The following is a 23,049-nucleotide window of genomic DNA, read 5'->3' on the forward strand; positions in this document are numbered from 1 at the left end:
AGTTTTTTTTTATATTTTTGGTATTCATTTATTATTTTTAAACCCATGATGAAAACATGTTGCTTATTAAGCTATGACTAAAAATATACGTTTTTACTCTGTTAGAATCATAACAGGGTGTGTAGCCAATTTTTTTTAACAAAAATAAGCACCTTTTAAGCACTAAAAAACAATATTTTTATGCACTATATACATTAACAAAATGCAAAATAATTTTCAAAGGATTTACATGATCATGATAAAATAACTAACTAAACAAAAAAAAAAATTTCAAACAACAATAAGTATTGACATTATATCTAATAACACCCACAAAAAAAAACAAGTAAAATTACAAGTTTTTCTTAAATGGTCACAAAATATGCTGGATTTTTTTAAACGCTGATTTATAAGTTTTTCCACTTCGTGTGTTGTTTAATGCTAGTCCAACAGAAAAAGTAAAAATCAGGATTCCACAGTATTATAAAAGTAAATTGGATTGTTGACCATAGAAATAGTGAGATAAAAAAAAGAAGAAAAAAAAAAGGTTTTCATTGCATTTTTTATTTCAAAATAAAACAGAAAAGTAAAAATGTCAATAAAAAGGATTGAACATAACATTCTTTAAAGAATATTAATAATTTTTCAAAAAAATTAGAGACATAAGTATAATTATTTACGAAAAATTTATTTTCGTAAATACCTGGAAATATATTGATCTCTTAACGCCAATTTTTGTACAGAAATTCTGTAGTTCCATGTTCGCTGAATTCTTGCCCATAGATTCAACTTTTTCTTCCACATGAAGAACATATCTTCTTTTTGTTCAGCTTTCAGCAAGCCTCTGTTTTCACAATCTATCAAAGAATTACATTTCCCTATAAATAAATAAAATATTAATAATTGTACGCAAATTATGCAGTATTTCTACCACTACAAAAATACAATTCCAATGCACTAGTATCACACACAACGTACAACATATACACTCGACTGCTATAGGCAATACAGGAGCGACCACGACCGTGAACTTAATACAGCTCTCAAAAGTATGGTGATCTTAATACAGCTCTCCTGGCTTCTCACAAAAAAAACAGCAATGAACCAACTAGTGGTATCTGTTCATTGAATTCTATCACAGATATAATTCTGGAGGGGGTAACCATAGTGCTTCTACCACTACAAAAATATAATTCCAATTCACTAGTGTATATAAGACATATTAACTCGATTGTATGGTGGGATACCTTTTCATAGATGAAGGTTGACATGGTAGATAACAACTATCCCCACATTATAACATTAAAAAAACTATTTCTACTTTTAAAAAAAATGTTTTTTTTTCATAACAGAGAAATTTCTATATTTTGTAATAAAATTCATCAAATTTTCATGCAAGTGTAAACATTAAAATTACCCATTTTTAAAAAAAAAAAAAAAAAATCTTTTAACTTTATTTTATTTATTTATCATAAACACAATTGCTGAATGGAAACATAAAACAAGAAAGCAATATCAAATCACAATTGGATTTCTAAGAAGCATATTTGTACATAAGTACGGATAAAGTGAAGCACTTCTGCAACAGTTAGTTGATGGCCAAGAAGGTCAAATAGGTTAAGGCTCCACAATATTAGGACTAGGACTGGGCGATGCAAGAAATTTTATATTGTGACATATCGTTTGCTAGACATTGCATTATGTTATTGTTTTCATGCAAGTGCAAAAGCAGGGTGGTCACTCAAATCAGGTTTCAAAGTTCGCTGATTTTTCCAGGTCAGCGTGTTTTTCTTTTCCTCCTCAGGATGGGTACAAGAAAAGTCTTGATAGTATAAAGTATTTTATTTAAAACGTTATTTTTTTTTTGATATATCATTGTGAAAAAATAATTAGACTAAATTTATTTGAACAATTTGGCAAGATTTTATTTTTTAATGTTTTGAAACAATACAAATTTTAAAAAAAAATTAAGATACATGGAAAAAACAGTATGTTTAGCCTGTTATTATATTGTTTTTATTGAATAAAATATTTTTAATGTGTTACTTAAAGTAGTTTTTGCTTAAAGTGTACCTTCCAAATGGCAAGTGCAGAATGACCAAAACACCCTTGGATAACTATTGCTTAACATATATTTTCAATAAGCAAAAAAAAACCACTTCAAATGATTATACATCAATAAATTTTTATATTTATAGAAAATTTCGCTCACTTATAACTTTTATTGAAATAGGGAACTATTCATTTATTAAAATGAATATTTCTGAATGGGTATTTAATAATAAGATGCATAATCTATTCTTAGTAAAACTGCATGGAATATTTAAAAACAAAGCAAAACTGTATTTTTGAGAAATCAATCAAAAAGTAACAAAAATTTTACCCCACAAAAATCATCGTACACTTAAATGTTTCGGATTTTCGAATTAAAATTATCCTCCATTGCTTTAATTTTTTTATTCAATTATTTTTCATTTAATTGTTCATTTATTTACAATTTATTATGAAACTTATGATAGCTACATTATATTTTTAATTTTTACTAGCTAATTCCATAATATTTTCGTTTAACATTTAAAAATGGCTTGTAGTCATAATAAAACAATAGACAACATTTGAAAGTTGATTATTTGTCATCATACTAGGTAAATCAGTAATGAATATTGATAAATTAGTTTATTGTGGCCTATTCCACAGTGTATTATGAGTTAAAATGCTTATAAGAACGACTTCATATCAGAAATGAAATTATAAAATTTGTGGAAAAATTCATAAATTCACAATTGAGTAATGTAAAAGTTTCTGCAAAATTTTAATAAAAAAAAATATTTCACTCAAATTTTCCCCTGACCAAAAAAAAAAAAAAAAAAAAAAAANAAAAAAAAAAAAAAAAAAAAAAAAAAAAAAAAAAAAAAAAAAAATTACATTTATTTACAGACTTTTAATAACTATTGTAGATGCGAAAAGAAACTCTACTGAAAGTTATTTTAACAAAAAATTAGAATATTTACTGCAGGAGGAAAAATCTTTTGAAAGTATACAATGACTTTTGTGAACTAAAGTTTTTGTTACTTTTGGATGATTGATTTCTTAAAAAAAAACTCTTGTGCTGTTTTTAAAATTTTCATACAATTTAGCTAAGAGTAGAATATATTTTTGATTATTAAATATTCATTCTGAAACATTTATTTTAATTAATGGATTGTCTTATTTCATTAAAAGTCATAAGTGTATGAATACTTTTGTGAGTCACTGTATTTACATTTCAATATAAAGCCATTTTATACAGTATTTCATCTAAACAGTGCTTTTTATAAAATTCATTGAGCATAATTTCTTCAAACCAATATCTCAAGTCAAATTTTTAAATAGTAATATTGTTTTTAACAAAATATTATTTTAAGAGATTCAGTATACAAAAATGAATGTCNCCTCCATTGCTTTAATTTTCTTATTCAATTATTTATCATTCAATTGTTCATTTATTTACAATTTATTATGAAACTTATGATAGCTAAATTATATTTATAATTTTTACTAGCTAACTCCATAATATTTTCTTTTAACATTTAAAAATGGCTTGTAGTTGTAAAAAAACAATAGACAACATTTGAAAGTCATTTGTCATCATACTAGGTAAATCAGTAATGAATATTGATAAATTAGTTTATTGTGGCCTATTCCACAGTGTATTATGAGATGAAATGCTTGTAAGAATTACTTCATATCAGAGATAAAATTATAAAATTTGTGGAAAAATTCATAAATTCGCAATTGAGTGATGTAAAAGTTTCTGTAAAATGTTAATAAAAAAAAAAAATATTTCACTCAAGTTTTCCCCTGACCAAAAAAAAAAAAAAAAAAAAAAAAAAAAAAAAAAAAAAAAAAAAACATTTATTTACAGACTTTTAATAGCTATTGTAGATGCGAAAAGAAACTCTACTGAAAGTTATTTTAACAAAAAATTAGAATATTTACTGCAGGAGGAAAAATCTTTTGAAAGTATACAATGACTTTAGTGAAATAAAGTTTTTGTTACTTTTTGATGATTGATTTCTTAAAAATAAAATCTTGTGTTGTTTTTAAAATTTTCATACAATTTAGTTAAGAGTAGAATATATTTTTGATTATTAAATATTCATTCTGAAATATTCATTTTAATTAATGGATTGTCTTATTTCATTAAAAGTCATAAGTGTGCGAATACTTTTGTGAGTCACTGTATTTACATTTCAATATAAAGCCATTTTATACTGTATTTCATCTAAACAGTGTTTTTTATAAAATTCATTGATCATAATTTCTTCCAACCAATATCTCAAGTCAAATTTTTAAATAGTAATATTGTTTTTAACAAAATATTATTTTAAGAGATTCAGTATACAATAATGAATGTCACAAATGCAAAATTGTCTAATTTCTTGTTGCATACTCAATAGAAAAAAAGATAAAATTCTTTAAACTTTATACTTTTTTTTCTTCGAATTTAAAATATTTACAGAATTCCAATCTAAACACACGTTTTTTTTAATTAGCATAGCTAATTGGCTTTGTTTTTTTTTCAACTAGAAACTTGCAACTGCTCAGTACTGAACAAAAAGACAAAGTTTCGCTTTCCTTCCTCCTAATAAACACATATGAATGGAAATTTTTTTTAATTTTATGTTCATACATCATTTAATATGTTTCCTATACATTCCTTAGTCTTTGTTAGTTTTTTAGGGTAAAAGGGGAAATAGTTTTGGAAATATCCCTGGAATGCAAGCAACATTTTTCAATTTTCGATCTTGTGAATTTTGTTACTATACAATTAGAATTTTGAATCAAAAATCAAATATTTAATAGCAAAACAGTGAAATTAAATATTAATATATAGTTAGTTCTTCAAAAAAACTTTGTTCAAAATTAAAATATGTTATAATAGGTTAAAATGAAATCGAGAAAATTAGAATGAATGAAACAATTTGTCAACAAAACATTGCAGAAAATGTGTGATTGGTTGGCTCTGCCGAGAAAAATTGAGTCACAAATTTTTTTGGATGGGAGTACAATAGAGTTAAAAAAATTGAAGAAAAAATTCCTATCCTTTCTTTAAAATTTCCTGATTTTTCCAGGTTTTTTTAAAATTTCCCTGATTTTTCCAAGTTTTTCTAGCATTAAACAATTCTCTAATAATTCCAGGTTTTCCAGGTGGGTGGCCACCCTGAAAAACAATCAAATCTTTCTTTAAATTAAAATTAATTTTTTCATTTTATTTTATTTATTTATTAAAAACACAATTACTGAATGGAGACATAAAACATGAAAGCAATATTAAATCATAATTGGATTTCTAGGAAACATATTTATACATAAGTAAGGGTAAAGCAAAGCAAACACAAAAACATGTCGCATTTTGAAATTATAGAGGGTTAATTCATTTACTGTTTCAGGTTCAATTGAATTTTCCCTGACTTTTTTTCTAAAATATCTTCCCTGACATTTTCATTTCCTCCCCCCCCCCAATATTTCCATATAATATAAAATTAGTGAAATAAAACTCTTTAATTTTTAACTTTTCCTTTAAATTTTCTCTTTTCTTTCATTCTGAATTGCCTCATGGGCATAGATAAATATATAATATGTGCAAAAGGAGCATTTACAGAAACAATTGAATAGCAAAAATGTACATAGACATCAAATCATTTAGAAACTAAGGTAACAAATATTATTGAATTGAAGCAAAACTTACTCAATGCGGAATTTCGGAATTTCATTTCATTGTTCCTTAACTTCTCATCCATTAAAAGTCTTTGTTGATATTCTTCCAATGATACACTTTTGAAATACTTGCAAATAAAAACAGGGAAACACTTCAGTTGCAAGAAATGCCTGAAATTAATTTAGAATATAGCTTTTCATTTTGTTTATGAATTAATGTGTTAATTTTCTTTCAGAGAGAAAACAGGGCGCATAGCGTTTTTAAAAAGTGCTTAACCACTTACCTTGCCAATTTTTTTGAAGAAAAAAAATGCAAAAAATCAATATATTTTCTTATTTCATTAATAAATACAAGGAACTAAAACATAGCATAATAAACAAGTTCTAAGTTAAAATTGTAATTTTTTTGCGTGTAAAAAATACTTAATTTACCATAAGTTAACTATCCCAAGTAGTCTCGGGCAAATGAAAAAAGTTAAATATGATAGTCTTTGTATATGCTCACATCTTCATAATCTGAAAAATCATCTACACTACTTTCACTTTCGCTCGCGAACGTCATTTGTTTTTACTTTTTTTTCTATGTAAATTCAGCAACCACCGTATACACAATTGCACAAAACAAAACGAGTCTACAGTTCCACAAACAGTAAAACTCCTAAACAAAAAGCGGCAAACTTCCCATCTCAGCAGATTATCATTAGTTTCTGCTTTGCTTCCGGCCGAGTGAAAACGTGACAAAACAAAAGATATTGACGAATTCTGTTACCCTCGAGTTTTCTCGTGTTAATAAATATTTGGAATAAACACATACCAGAATTAACTCTGGATAATCAGGGAAGCGGTTAAGCACTTTTTAAGCGCTCAAAAAATATTCTTCAACTCGTTATTTAAATATATACAAGGGGATGTTTCCGTATCATGATCTGTCACACCAACTACAGTTTCTAAGGTGCCAAATAAGTTTTAAACTTGCTTATTTAAAAAAAAAAATTTCTTTTGTTGAAAAAACATGTAGATGTTTGCCCGGGTGGGGGCTATGATTCAAGTTGGTCTTTTTCTTAGATTTTTTAATAGTTTCTCGAGGTCCGCTGCCTGGAAGTTCCACAAATATAATTAGGATATGCGCACTAATAAAAAAAATTTCTTCCTACTACTGAAAGTTCATATGTATATATTTATATCTATATATATAAAAACACACACATATATATATATCACAATAAATAAATACAGAAAGGACAAAATGGAAAAAGAGAAAACAAAGAAAATTAATACATTTCATTTGCTGCACATAAGCTGCAAATATATAGAACTCATAAAATAAGTTCAAATTGCGAAAGAAAACACGGAAAAAATTACAGAATAATGAAAAAAGAAACAAAGAAAGTTGTTTAAATAATATTTAAAAAAAATTATATTAAAAATCCAGAAAAAAAGATATCTTCATCAACTCACATGATTATATCGGCAAAAAGGAGTGCTTTCTAATATTGTATTAATATAGCCAAAGCAAAATATATCAATACAATGGTGTGAGGAGTACTCAAAACAATTTTTTGAAACTAAATAGAATAGAACACATTAATTTATAAATATCACGCAAAAAAAAAGAAAATAAAATGTAAAGAAAAAAAATAACAAAAAATTTAAACAAAATCTATGAAGCGAATTGAAATCAAATTACTTGAAAGGGAAAATTTTCAAGAATGATTTAAAGCATTTTGTAATAAGATTGCCAGATTACCAAGTATGAAAACAGAAGCGCAAATTGAGGTACAAGCGTAGAAAGAGGGATATTGTTTTATAGCGCGTTCTTACTGCAGTACTGAAGCACGTTTGATATGTTAGTTACCAAGGATGGGCCCGAAAATGGATGTGCAAAGGCAATATTATACTGGATAATTTAAAGAAGTTTGCAATCAATAAAGTTGATATTTAATTATACGATTTTGATATTGAAAATTAACTTTTATTTAAGAAAAAAAAGAAAGAGAGAGATGAAGAAATATGAATTTGTTGTTTTGGAATTAGGTTCTTTCATAATTTTAACCACATATTTGCCCGAAATGGATTTGCACTTGCTAAAAATTATATAAATTTTCAAAGAAGTTTAAATAAATTTATTCACAATAACATACAATTAATTCAATGATTTTATATAAAATTTATTCATTTAATTAATTCTATTCATTTGATTAAAAATGGTATTTAAATAGATGTTTTTAGAAACATTAGAATTTCAAGTAATTAGTTTATTTATATTAAAATTCAAATAATTTTTTTATTGTATAAATCAACAAAACAGATATCTTCTTCTTTTATATTACCCAAATACAAAAAATTAAAATATAATCATCATGAATACGAAGCAAGATTAATTCCTCGGGGTAATTATTATTTAATAAACTTCTATAATCTTGAAAATTGATGATATTTATATCTAACAACAAATTTAATGTTAAGAGTATAATTTTTTTCATAATAGTACAAAAATTAGTTAGCTAAAAGAGATGAACAACTCAGATCCTTGTGGTATTCTACCAATTTGAAGAAACATATCTTTTCCATCGTAAAGATAATTTTTAAAGAGGCAAAAATTAATAAGAATTTCCCAATAATCAAAATCACAATTAAGGACATTTTTAAAATCATACTAATAATTTAAAAAAGACATCTTTTAGTTTAGAAAGGGAAATGCTATTAAAAGATCCTGGAAGTCAAAAGTCGCAATAAAATAAATTTTATTATGTTTAATAAATTCTAAAATCAGTTGAATATTAGTTATAATCCAAGAAAAAACTTCTTTAATAATACTGTTAATAAGTATATTTAAGTAGTTAGAGAAAATGGTGTCAGGTTCAGTTAAGTAAGTACTAGACAAACATGAGATTGGTTGAGATTTTATAGGAAATTTATGAAACTTAGGACTGATAATTAAGAAAGGAATTTGTATAATTGCTAACTTTAATTTTTAACCTCTTATATAAAGCCAAACATTTTTTCGAAATGGTAATATTAATATTTAAATTACTGAGCTTAAAATTTTTACTATTCTTTAACTCTGCATTTAAAAGTTCAACATGGAATTTTTTACAGAAGTTTGCATAATTATTATTAGCCATGTCTATGGGGGTAATTACAAATTTATTTTGTAGTTGCTTAATTGATTGAACAATTTTAGAAAAAATTGTTGAATTGTTACTGTTATTTAAATTTTCTTTATTATAGAAAACAGAGTTTTTAAAGTAATAATAAACTCCCCATTTCCATTCTGTTAGCATACCGAAAGAGAATCTATTTGATATCTTTGAACAAATACTTTTGAGATTTTTCAGAAAGTACTTTTGAATTTATTAATTGATATATGGTAAATGGGTCTAAATTTTGCATCTTTTATCAGTAAATTCCTAAGTTTTCTATAATGTTTCAATTTTCAGTAATGTTTATCAACAAAATCAAAATATTTCTCTTCCTCACAGTGACATTCATAATCGGATACATTAATCCTCTCTAAATTTTTGCTAATATCATTATAATTAAATAAAGTTCTATCAAGAGATTTACTATATTTAAAGCTTCTAAGTATCTTAAAATATTTTAATGGAAATAAATTGTTAAAATTTTCAAAAATATTATGAAATTTGATCTTATTGAAATACTCCTTTTTGAGGATATAATTGTGTGAGTTGATGATATCGATTTTTTCCGGATTTTTATTTATTTACTTTTTTTAAAAATATTTCTTCTCTTTTTTCATTATTTTGTAATTTTTTTCCATGTTTTCCCTACATTTTGAACTTGTATATATGAACTTTCAAAAATGGGATATTCTAATATTATTATGGTAGAAAAAATGGTAAACACATTGAATAGAATATTGTGAAAACACTCTCCGCATAATTCATGAAAAAAAACTGACATGATAAAAAAATATCTTATTTTGGAAAAGGCAGCATTAAGAATTTTTTAAAAACACCCAATGAAAAAAGCACACCTTGAAGGGCTTCTAAAAAACGAAAATAAGCATCTTTAAGCTATTTTTAAAAATGCTACACACCCTGAGAGAGAAATAAAGATCTATTTACAAATAAATAAGTTTTGTAACGTTTTGATGTCTTTAAGTATGAATAAAATCATCCCATGAAAACCAGTCAATAAATTAATTGCATTTAAGCATTGATATAAAGTTTGGTACTTTATAGGTTAAATATATATATAAAAGTATGTTGAATTTAATGTTTATGGTCAAATATTAAATACTGATGCTCTAATCATCCTTATCGTCATCAATGGCTCCACAGCCCAGGCCTTCTCAAGAAGTTTTTTCCAGGCTAACGTTTTTCCTGCTAGTGTTTTCCAGTTTTTAAGGCCAAAACATCTTTTTCTAGGCCATCATCTATGCATGTCAAATTCGGCTTGCCTCTTTTTCGAATGCCAAGTTGTCTGACATTCAAATATATTTTTCTGGTACGGTCTTCGTTCATTCTGGTCTGCCCATTTTATTCTTTGTCATTTAATAAAGTTAATAATGTCAGGTTTATTATATGAGTGATAAAGCTCTAGATTTGATCTTCTAAGCCACACACCATTTTTTTAAAAATTCAAAAATGTTCTAATACTAATTATAATAATGTTATAGTTTTTTTAACACATGCTAAAAAAATTTCTGGCATAAATGTACTTGTAATGTGTGCTAATAAAAGATCTGTTGGATGATTAGTAGTAAAGTTACTTTAAAGATTATAATAACGGTAAAAGAACTTATTTTATGAATTTGCAATATTTCCCTTTTATAAAAACCAAGTACTACGGCATGTTAAGTTTAAAAGTTAAATATAAAAAAGTAAATTTCTTATAATTCTATTCTATTTCCTTATATTTAAATTAAAGAAAAGATATATAATTCTTTAGATTATTTATCCATATTTTTTTCTTTCTTTAAGATAATTCTGGTTGCAAATTAATTCAAAGTTATAATTTTGATTTCAAGGGCATGTCCTTAAAATTTACAAAAAAAATTGAAAGTTATTTTGAGGACGACAATTGCACTCCCATAATATAATAATAATAACACTTCAGAATAATAATAACAATAAAGAATAATAATAACAATAAAGAATAATAATAACAATAAAGAATAATAATAACAATGAAGAATAATAATAACAATAAACAATAATAATAATAACAAAAACAATAAACACACTATTAATATTTCATACGGTCATTTAAAATTTCATGAAAAGAATTTTCAAATAGGAATATAAATTTAAAAAAAAAAAAAAATCTGCGTTCATAATCAGAATATAAATATATAATTGAGAGAAAGGTCTTAAGAAGTATTTTTGGAGGAATTTTTAAAAAAAAAAATGGTGTGTGACTTAGAAGATCAAATCTCGAGTGTTATCACTCATATAATGAACCTGACATTATTAACTTTATTAAATGACAAAGAATAAAATGGGCAGGCCACGTTATCAAAATGGACGAAGACTGTACCACAAAAAGAATTTTCAATGCCAGACCAGTTGGCACACGGAAAAGAGGCAGGTCAAATTTGAGATGAACAGATGGCCTAGAAAAAGGTCTTTTGGTCTTAAAAACTAAAAAAACTAGCAGGTAAAAGGCAAGCCTGGAAAAAACTTCTTGAGAAGGCCAAGGCCCACCCTGCGCTGTCGAGTCATTGATGATGATAATCCATTAATTGTATATTTATATTGTGATGATTTTCATTGGCACTAGAGAGCTCCCATTTTTTATTCTAATATTATGGGTGATATTCTCGCATTTTGTTGGGAGGGAGGGATACACAAATTATTTCTTCATCGCATTTTGTAAATAATCATCACAATAAAAAAAATAAAAAAATCATGAAATCTGTAGTAGTAATTGTCGAAAAAAAGATCGACGACAAAATCACATAAATCGAAATTCTCAAATGTGTGCTTCGTTTTGAGATTAGGTTGTTGTAATAAATAATACTATGTAAAAAATATCGGATTTAAAAACTTTGGAGAAATCAATGGCAATAATCGCCACAAATCTGATAAAATCGTTGCCTTATTAAAGTAAATACTCAAACGCCATGATTCACATTTTCCATATTGTTTGAAATGAATATTTAATATCCATGTGAAAATCAATATACATAAATACTGAAAATAAAATTGAAGTATTACATCGATTCACGATACTATCTGAGTAAATCGAGAGCGTCAAAGAGTGATTATCTAAATACATGAATCATGAGAATTATGTGTAAGTTTCTGCAGAAAAGAAAAGTAAATTTTTATTTACTAAAAAAAACAATCAATTCTGCAACAAACATTCTGCAACTATTTTGCCGTGTCGCTGCAATTCTGGATGGGGTCCAGGAAATGTTGAGCAAAGTATATATGTCATGAGAAAGCAAAGTTATAGTTAGTCTACAGTAAGAACACACCTTCCCCACCATAAAGTCAGAGGCCACCTGCTGCTATGGAAACAAGAATAGCGCATTTTAAGGAGGATAGCTTCTCTACACTCTTTGGCTAACACAATAGAGCAAAGAAAAAGATTCCCGTTTTCTCACTGACCCGTGCCTGTCCTAAACAATGACACCACACCCCTGGTTGAAATAGTTATACCACTTTATACAAACTATGCCTTACCAAGGTAGAGAGAGTAGGAAAGCTTTCCCTGTTTTCATCTGTTGTTTATTAAAAGAGGATTTTTGGAAGAGGGCAATATAAGAGGAGTCACCCTTTCTCAGTTCTTCTTGATCAAGCAGACAACATTCGGTGATAATTATTTCACAATCGTGGATTATGGAATTTATTCTCATGAGTACAGATTCTGAAAAAAGAACAATGTATATTAAAACTTTCACTTTGATAACCTGTTCATCAAATCAAGACATTAACACTAAACATACCAACAGTTTTTCTATACCTATTTCTACCATAGCCGGTCAAATGATCCGACTTTATGTTTCTTGACTAAATGTATTAAATATGGATGTTATGAAGGAATTAAACTAAAATAACTTTATTACAATTAAACAAAATTGTATATTGTCAATTTTTATATATTACAAACACAAAGAATAAGAATTTTTAATTCATTGCTCAACGCATTTTTTATATATACAGGGTGTTTCCATTGTACATTTTCCACACATATATTTCTTCTAATTATTATTATTTTTATAATTCTTATAATTATTGTTATAATTAAAAGAATATATAAGGAATTATAAGAACCAGGGTTGGAGTTTTTGCCGGCAAAAAGGGGTTTTTGCCAGGACAGTGGCAAAAACCTGGTAAAAACCGGCAAAAACTGGTAAGAACCGGCAAAAACCAAATTATCTAAACTACTGATTAAATATTATTACAAAATACTTGAAACAAATTTAAATCAATCATAAGGAATAATAATTTTGATACATTACATGAAAAAATTATTTTTAACATATTAACAATTAATATAAGGGTAATAATTTTTAAAAGATTGAAAGTTTTTGATCTCTTTTCATTTCAGAATCCTAAAATAAAAGTTTTTTTACAAATAAATAAATATTATTATTTGTATAATATTATTATTTATTATAAAAAATTATTATTTGTACAATAATTAACTACACATGTTGATAGATATTTTATGCTTTAAATTATAGTTATATTAATTTAAAATAAGTTCATTTCACTGGAAAAAAGAGAATAATCACAAATTTTCCAATCAATAATGTTTTAAACTACTAAAATGATATATTATTACATTATCATTTAATTATGGAATAATAATTTTGTTAATTTTTTTGTAATTATTTATATTCATAGTATATATTTCAATTTTAGGAATAATTTTGTATCAAAAATGTGTTTTTGTCCTCTCATCTTGGAAAATATAGGTTTTTGCCACTTTTTGCCAATTTGCTTGGCAAAAACCTGTTTTTGCCAGGACGGTTTTTACCGGTATTTACCATGGTTTTTTCCACCTGCGGCAAAATCTTGCCAACCCTGATAAGAACATATAAGAACTATAAGAATTATTATTCTTATAATTAATATTATTTATTCTAAGAACTTGTGCTGTCTTGATTGTTTCGACACTTTTCTGGGTAAAAACTACAGTTAGTTAGAAATGAAGTAAAGCTATTAAAACAAAATATAAGCTACTTACCAAAACATTTAGTTTTTGTCACTTTTTCTGACTCAAAAATGCCAATCTAAAATTTTTGGTACTATCTTGAAATTTGAATTCACAGTTATTCTGATTGAACTAACTATTTAACAGTCTTAGCAAAAATGTGCAACTCATAGAATGCAATATGTTGAACACACATTACATCATCATTTCTGATCCGATAAGCATATAGAGCAATAAATTGCTCTTCTGGTCAAATGACCGGTTGTGGTAAAAATAGGTATACGACAAGTATTATCCGAAACAAACAAAATAAAATAATAGATTATTAACTGTATATAATTGTTAGAAAAAGTCATGAAGTCAAATGTGCAAAAACGGTCAGATGATAAGCGCATTTTTGATGCAAAAGTTCTTAAACGGTTATTGGTATGTTGGACCAGTTATGGAATGTTTAGTGTTAATGTAAAAAAAAAAAAAGAAAAAAAATTTGATAAAAGAGGTAGTCACGGATTCAATTAAATTTAGCATTTTTTTAATATTTTTATTAGCATTTTTGTTCAATTAAATAGGAAATTACTTTAAGATTATCTGAATTACAAATATAAATCTAGAAAGTAAGATATATGAATTGCGAGCTAAATTGAAAATGCAAATTTATAAAAAAATCTTTTTTGAATACTATTTGATAAATATATTCTTTTATTACCTCATTGAAAACATAAAATATCAAAGAAATAATTCACCATTAGTGTAATAAAATATATTTTTCGTGAAAGTACCCAATACCAAATAAAAATTCAAAAAATTTACGGAAACACATTTTGATTTTATAAGTTTTTTGTGAAAATACCCATTTTAAAAGCACAATTTTTGAGAAAGTACCTAATTTGAAAATAGGAACTTGGACCCATAGAATTCTATGGTGTAATTCATAAATAAAAAGTCAACATTTAAATATTAATTATGGAAACAAAACTGTTTCCTAAGAGTATAACTATGAACAGTCCATGTTCTAAAATACTTAATTGCTAACAATAATGACAAAAATATTTTTATTTTTCAGAAATTTCAGGACAAACCTACAAATACCTATTTTAGTTTTACATGTAACATAATTAATATTTCTTTTACTTTTACATGTAACATAATTAATCCATAATTCCTATTTGCATGTAAATATTTATTATGGAAACAAATCTGTTTCTTAAGAGTAAAGCTATGAACAGTCAAGGTTTCAGAATACTTAATTGCTAACAATAATGACAAAAATATTTTCAATCTCTAGAAATTACAGGATAAATACCTGTTTCAGCTTTCAATCCATTCGTGTGTTCGCAAATAGCTTTTTCTGACAATTCACGCCTTTGAAATTTGAGAATCTGTTCGCAATATCCTCCACTACAAAGAGAAAGGTTTTGGCAAATATTAGCCACGTCATAAATAATATTGGAAATATGCTAACAGAAATGTACTAGCATATAAGAACTAAATTGCATTCATTTTTTTTAAAAAACAAAACAGCAAAAATTAAATTATAATTTAATTCTAACTATAATTAATAGTAGAACTGTCATTAATAGTTGGTAGATGTTGCAGAAGCAAAATTTTCAACAAGCAAGAATTTTTTAAAAAAATTTCTTTCAAAGTATTATCAAAAAGCAATATTTGTCAATTTAAACATTAGCTGACAGCGAACCTAAGAAACAAATTTTTTTTTTTTTTTTTTTTTTTTGTAGAGGTTTTTTTAAACTTCTTTTCATTTTTTATATAGCACCTTTCTCACATTAGAACTGTTAGATCTTAAAGCAATTTTCATAAAGTAAAAAAAAAATATTTAAAAAAAAAAAGAAAATTTACTTAAATTTATAAATCTTAACACATTTTTAACTACTTGTAATTACTTTGAATATCTACATCATGTTTTGAATTCTGGTCATAAAATGAGGGCATCAATGAGCCGCTCTTAAAAAAAAATTTTTTTTTTTTTCAAATTGGTGTTTTACAACTTACAAATTAGGCTCAATTGATTTGAATTCATTTTAAATGTAGCTTTAAGTGAGGTTTAAAGTTTATCAGTCATGCTTATAGTTTCGCCTACAATCTTTCTCATAAAAATTTATTTACAATAAAAAAATCCTTTTTCATATTTTTACATTTGATATAGCATAATTTAATTTTTTTTTTTTAAATTTAAAAGTTGTAAAATCATATGCAATTTTAGTTATTTGTCTAAAACACTTGAAGCTAATTATTTGGAAGCTCATTTTCTGGATTTGAAACAAACATTACATGAAAAATTGATAAAAAATACAGATAGGCCAAAAAAAAAAATTACAATAACAGTAAAACTAAAAAATGTGGAGATTCTTTTCTTTTACTTGCATAGCTGCCAACATAGAGAGAAAAAAATCCAGTAGATTTTACGAAATAATATAAATTTCACGATAATTGTTGCATAATGTACTAAATATTTTAGAAGTAGGAAATTCTAGGGATTTTCTTAGTCATCAAAGTAGAAAAACTGCAATATTCTATAGTTATGATTGGCATTAAACATACTTGAAATGTTATGTATTGCATTTACTCATAATTTTGAACATTAATAGGCATTTAATTCACCAAACATAGTTCAAAGATTTTTTAAAAGTAATTTAAAAAGATTACTGTGAGTAAAAATAAACTGAACATTTTAGAACAAAAAAAGTTTTCGACTGATTTCTATAAATGAAGTTCACTTCATTATGTATTAGTAATACTTTTTAATTATTCAAGCAATAATCTGCACAAAAAATTAATTTCAAAAGGGATTTTTTAAGGAAACTTACTCAATTTTTGGAATTTTCTAAATTGTACAAAAACCAGGAGAATTTCAAATAAACCAGTAGACCAGGAGAAACTGGCAAAATCCAGTAGTCTACTGGAAAATCCAGTAGAGTTGGCAGCTATGTACTTATAATTTTTATCAATTTTTCATATAAAAATTGTTGTTTTGTATAACTTGTACATTATATTAACCTAAATTTGAGTGCATAATTCTTCCAGGGTGCATAGCCAGATTTTTTTAATAAAAAATAAGCACCTTTTAAGTACTTTTTAAGCACTAAAAAAATTAAATTTTTTTTTCTATCACTCAAAGCTCTTAATTTATAAACATAAAATCAATAAAATCCAAAAACATTTTCAAAAACTTTACATAATCTTAATAAAATAGCTAGTTTTTGATAAATGTTGCAGACAAAATTGTGAAAATCATGCACTCTTTGTAATTTAAAAAAGACAATCAATACGGCAAAGAAAAAAACTTTTTTTAAAAGATAGAAAATTAAGCACTTTTCACAAACCCCAAATAAAAAAAAACAACCCCTTTAAGGGCTTTTAAAAAATGGAAATTGAAAATAAGCACTTTTTAAAAACGCTACACAATATGAACGTTGCGAAAATTGATAGAAAGGTCAACAATATGCAATACNGCCATTTTTTAAAAAAAAAAATTTTTCCTCTTAAGATTTTAGGATTTTTCTTTCTTTTTTGAAAGATGTTCACCTTACCATCATTTTGGAAATAATCATTAGTGTATTACTTCATCGTTTTTTCTTCTTTTTAAGATTATTTCCAAAAAAAAAAATTTCTTTTTTAGTTGGGTTTAACAATAAAAAAACGGTTTTTTGTAGCGCTTCAGAAAACCGGAAAAATCAGTTATCCGGAATAGCGATGGTCCCGATCGTTCCGGATAATCGGTTCCCTACTGTACTAACCGCATAAGTATAACTATATTTGTCAAATAAAAGTTAATTTGTTGCGATTTCTAGTTTAAAAATATTGTTATTCATTCATTTTTAAAAATTCAAGAGTCAGTCTTAACTTTTGACCAGTACCGTATATTAAAAAAAAAAAAAAACATAAATCCTAAAAAAAAAATACTCTAATGCTCTTAGAATGAAAATATTAAAAAACAAATAAAATCAATAGGATTTAGACAAAAACCAAAAATTAAAACAAAACCATTATTGTACAAAAAGAAAAATCAATAGTTAGTTAGTATTATACTTTAGATATTAGTTCTACTTCTTAAATTATTAGAGGTCTTATGAATTTTAAATAGGAACGCTTTCATTTTTGTCTTTAGTAAAATGGAAAGATTAACTTATCACGGGATAAAAATTTTAGGCAAAACACTTTCAAAAAGAAAAGTTTAGACAAAAAAGGAGTTACACAATTAAGTTTTGAATTTTCTTCTTCCCCTGCGAATGATTTTGAAGGATATGTTCAAGAGAATGAATCCATTCACTTCCAACGCCAATAGAGGAACATTTAGCATCCTAAAAAATAAAAAAAATAATTAAACTTATAAATAAATTACGGTTGCCACAGAAAAAAAAAACCTGTGGTAGAATTGTGGCAACATTGTCGCAGAACGTTACAGAGTTCTTGCAGAAAGAGTTTTCCTTTAGAAGGTAAAAAATTTTTTCTTTAAAATTAAAATTCAAAGATGCATTTTTCGCGCATCAGAGGGGATAAGAAATGTTTTTAATTTTTTATTTCGTATTTGAGAAGAATGAAAATTAAAGAATATTGAAGCAAAAAATTTCTTTTCTGCAGAAACGTCTGAAAGATTTCTTTTCCTCCACAACTATTCGCATGAGATACCTTTTTCACGCATCAGAGGGGAAGAAATGCTCGTTATTTTTTTTAAATTCCCTTTTGAGATAAATAAAATTAGGTTTTCTTTTCTTTCACTGATTTTACGATTTTTAATTATCATATTTTTTTATGTGATGATGATTTACGAAATGCGAAAAAAGAAATAATTGGCGTTTTCCCCACTTACAAACTTTGAGAATATCGCACATGATATTAAAATAAAAAAACATTACATATTCATTTAAACAAAAAAAAATACATACAATAAATTTCAATATTTTATCCAAATAGGCTTTGTAAGTATGTTACTTTAAATTTAATTAATAACATGTATATTAGTTATTATTAAAAGCATTTTGCAGAAAGATATTGGTGCTAGAGAGGTTTCTCGCAGAAAGCCCTAAAAAATTCTGCCACAGGGTGAATAAAATAGTTGCGTTTAGTAGCCTAAAGAATGAAAATAGCTGCCAAAAACTATGAAAATAATTGCCAAACATAATCAAGAACAAACTTTCATTAAAAATATGACATTTTATTAAATGATTTAATTGCCATATACCGATCCATTTAGTCAAGTTGTTGGCAAATATGATAATTTTTATACAAACATTAGTGTTCTAGCACTAAATTTTCAGATAAAAAAATTTTTGTTTATCAGCAGAAAATTAAAGTATTTTTTTGAATAAATTCTTGTAGTTAAAACTGCAAGAATTTATTCAAAAAAATACTTTTTCATTAAAAAAAACATACTTTTTAAAAACATTTTCCCTTCTATCAATAACAGATTTTACAAGCATATTATACATAGATGGTGAAAAGTGATTACTTAAATTTGCAGTTCACGCATCGTAATATCGCATTAAAAAATCAGGTTTTTTAAAATCAGGCAGAACTTTGTAGCAATAATCGTTGAAAAGGCGATCGAGAAACGAAATAGACTTGCAATGGACTCTGTGCAAATTGAACGAATTAAAAAGTGATGAATCAAATTAGCCATTAAGATTTTCAAAATTTTCTATTTTTTAAGAAGAAAAAATTTGGTGTATTCAGAAGCTCGCATCGACCCCAGTGCATAACCCAATTTATGCTAAAAAACCTTGCAAAAAGTACAGAAAAGTCTCCCAATAGCCTGAATATAGTTGCTTTTTTAGCCTTTTGAAACGAAAAAAGTTGCCATTGTCACCTCATCATGAAGAAAATAGTTGCTAATAGTTGAATTGTAGTCGCCTATGGCAACCTTGAATTTAAAAAAAAAAAAAAAAAATCCATCATCACAGATAATTATTTCCTTTTTCCAGCTTTGTAATTCATCATCACATTCAAAAAATTAAAAAATAGTGAAATCATGTAGCAGTAACTACAGAAAAAAGCGAATCCGACTCTCCAAAAAGGGGTTACTAANTCATTAAAAAAAACATACTTTTTAAAAACAATTTCCCTTCTATCATTAACAGATTTTGCAAACATATTATATATAGATTGTGAAAAGTGATTACTTAAATTTGCAGTTCACGCATCGTAATATCGTATTAAAAAATTAGGTTTTTTAAAATCAGGCAGAACTTAGTAGCAATAACCGTTGAAAAGGCGATTGAGAAACGAAATAGACTTGCAATGGATTCTGTGCAAATTGAACGAATTAAAAAAGTGATGAATCAAATTAGCTATTAAGATTTTCAAAATTTTCTATTTTTTAAGAAGAAAAAATTTAGTGTGTTCAGAAGCTCGCATCGACCCCAGTGCATAACCCAATTTATGCTAAAAAAACGTTGTAAAAAGTACAGAAAAGTCTCCCAATAGTCACTTTTTCCTGAATATAGTTGTTTTTTTAGCCTTTTGAAATGAAAAAAGTTACTCATGAAGAAAATAGTTGCTAATAGTTGAATTGTAGTCGCCTATGACAACCTTGAATTTAAAAAAAAAAATGCCATTATCACAGATAATTATTTCCTTTTTCCAGCTTTGTAATTCATCATCACATTCAAAAAATTAAAAAATAGTAAAATCTGTAGCAGTAACTACAGAAAAGAGCGAATCCGACTCTCCAAAAAGGGGTTACTAAATCCGAGTTTTCATTTCGAGATTCAGTTGTTGTAATAAATAATATGGTATTAAAAATATCGTATTTTAAAAGCTATGCGGAAATCAGTAGTAATAACAGCATGAAAAAAAATTGAACGAAAATTTCTACTGAAAAGAAAACCAAATTTTTTTACTTCATTATTTTTTATTTTTCATCATTCTCAAATGATAATAGAAAAGTCATAAGCATTTTTTTTCCAACTCTGAAAAGCGAGAAAGACATCTTTTGAATATAATTCTGAAGAAAAGACAAAATTTTTCAAAAATTTCTGCAGAAAAAAAAACTAAAATTTTTTATTTCCCTAAAGAAAAATCTTTCTGAAAGAACTCGGTAGCGTTCTGCGCCAACGATTCTGCGACGGGGGGTCACAAGACAGAAAAAATTCTACCTCAGTCAATATTTCTACTAAAAACTAATGTTCTTAGTAATTTGTATCTCAAACAAGACAAGTGTTCTTCAGAACTTAAAAATTTGTTCAGGGTGCGTAGCCAGATTTTACAGCAATAAATAAGCACCTTTTAAGCACTTTAAAAGCACCCCAAAAATATTATTAATCACTTTCCCCTCCCCCCAAAAAAATCATAACTAGGATATGTGTAGTAATAAAAATTATTTTTTTCCATCATTTAAAGTTTAAAATATAGAAACATAAAATCAAAGAAACACAAAAACATATTCAAAAACTTTATATAACCATGATAAAATAATTAGTTTTTGATAAATATTGCAGAGAAAATTGAGAAAACCATGCTCTTTTTGTAATTTATGACGACAATCAACAAGACAAAGAAAAAATCTCTTTTTGAAAAATAGAAAAGTAAGCACTATAAAGGCTTTTAAAAAACATAAATCAAAAATAAGCACCTTTAAGTAATTTTTTAAAAAAAGCACCCTGTTTGTTGGTGGAATATAACAAGAATTAAACATACTTACAGTCTTAAACAAATTTCTAACGTCTTCCGGGAGATCAATCTTTGTTACATGCTTTTCCTCCTTTAAACTTTCAACAGTTTTGAAACTTTCAGTTAAAGCACTTTTAGATAAAACTTGAACATTATTATTGCAAGAAAATTCTTCTGGAATGACAAAATTATGTTTAGGCCTTTTTACATCTCCATCTTTTTCACCTATTGAATGTTGCTTAGGATTAAATTCAAGCAGAACATCAACTTTTTCACTTATTGAATGTTGCTTAGGATTAAAATCACACAGCACATCTCCAACTTTTTCACCTATTGAATGTTGCTTGAGATTAAAATCACGCAGCACATCTTCAACCTTTTCACCAATTGATTGATGCTTAGGATTAAAATCATGCAGCACATCTCCAACTTTTTCACCTATAGCATGTTCCTTAGGATTAGAATCACACAGCACAATGTCATCATATTTAAAATTGAGTGTCTTTCTCTCCCCTTTACTGTTGCAAAGATTGTAATTAGCATTTTGTAGAGCTCTTTTTTCTTTTTGTGGAAATCGTACAGAGGAGGAACAACAACGAGGTTTCGACTGGTCTTTTAAACACAAAAAATCAGAGTCGATGGTGCTTTGATTGAACACAGATTTCCTTTTTTTAAAAGTATTTTCTGAAAATGCATTCTGCTCGAATTTGGGTTTGGAATCCCAGTTAACAGTCTCAAATGTAGCTTGAATATTAAAATTAATATTTATCTTTTTTTCCTTCTGCTGGATTGAAGGGCGAAATGGCCGATTGTTTAAGCATAAAAGATCAGTTTCGATAATATTTTTTTCGGATATAGATTTTCTTTTCAGAGATTTGTGAGCATTTTCGAAAAATATTTTCCTTTTGCAGAGATTTAGCTCCTTACCTTAAACAAAAAAAGAAATATAATTTATATACAAACAGTAAATGATATCCCAGATAGCACAATGAGGTTTATTTTCACTCAACAAAAACCTTTTAATGTAAACCTAAAAAGGTTTGTAATACAGTACCTGAAAACGAGATATGTGACAATCTTCTCTATTTTAGGCACATTACTCTAATCGAAAACCTTGGAAAACAACTTTCTCTATAAAAACCTTAAATTGAAGTTAACTTAGAGTTTTCAAGCGTGAAAAAATCCTTGAATAAAGCTAGTCTCAAGGTGAAAATAATCTTAAATCTAGGTCATTATAAGGTTTCTTTTAGAAAAGTCTTGCATGCTCAGTTAAAATCCACCTCGTCACGAAATTTTAATGGACAAAGCAATTTGGTCCTATCGCTAGTGCGACGTCAGCTAAAACGTCATTGTGGACATCAGTGCCAATACATTTCATAAAAGCTTTAAAAAATAATTTTTAATCCTTTTAGGATGAAAGGTTTAAAACCGCAATATTTTTGCTTTATTAAAGAAAGGTTTTTTAGTACAAACATTTCCGCGACAAAAAGAAAACTCCGACACAAGGTTGCCGAAAGGTTACATGCCTTTCTGGGATAAATTTATACAAACTTTGTTACAAAGAAAACAAAGAGAAATGTGGCTACAATTTCCTTGATAACTGATAAACGTTAA

The 23,049-nt window shown here is 26.4% G+C and overlaps 1 protein-coding gene across 1 annotated transcript in view; it reads right to left on the bottom strand.

The window, feature by feature from the left end:
* The window catches only part of LOC107450838 (uncharacterized), a 57,654-nt gene that overhangs the window by 28,885 nt on the left and 5,720 nt on the right, over positions 1 to 23,049 (bottom strand). The window contains exons 3-8 of the mRNA XM_043048299.2: positions 21,467 to 22,362; positions 18,022 to 18,128; positions 15,113 to 15,207; positions 12,333 to 12,516; positions 5,711 to 5,850; positions 683 to 857 (exon numbers count right to left, since the gene is read on the bottom strand). Coding sequence (XP_042904233.1) covers positions 683 to 857; positions 5,711 to 5,850; positions 12,333 to 12,516; positions 15,113 to 15,207; positions 18,022 to 18,128; positions 21,467 to 22,362 — 1,597 coding nt within the window. The remainder of the gene's footprint in view (positions 1 to 682; positions 858 to 5,710; positions 5,851 to 12,332; positions 12,517 to 15,112; positions 15,208 to 18,021; positions 18,129 to 21,466; positions 22,363 to 23,049) is intronic.

The sequence above is a fragment of the Parasteatoda tepidariorum genome, chromosome 8, assembly GCF_043381705.1.
Source record: "Parasteatoda tepidariorum isolate YZ-2023 chromosome 8, CAS_Ptep_4.0, whole genome shotgun sequence".
Taxonomy (NCBI): Eukaryota; Metazoa; Arthropoda; class Arachnida; order Araneae; family Theridiidae; genus Parasteatoda; species Parasteatoda tepidariorum.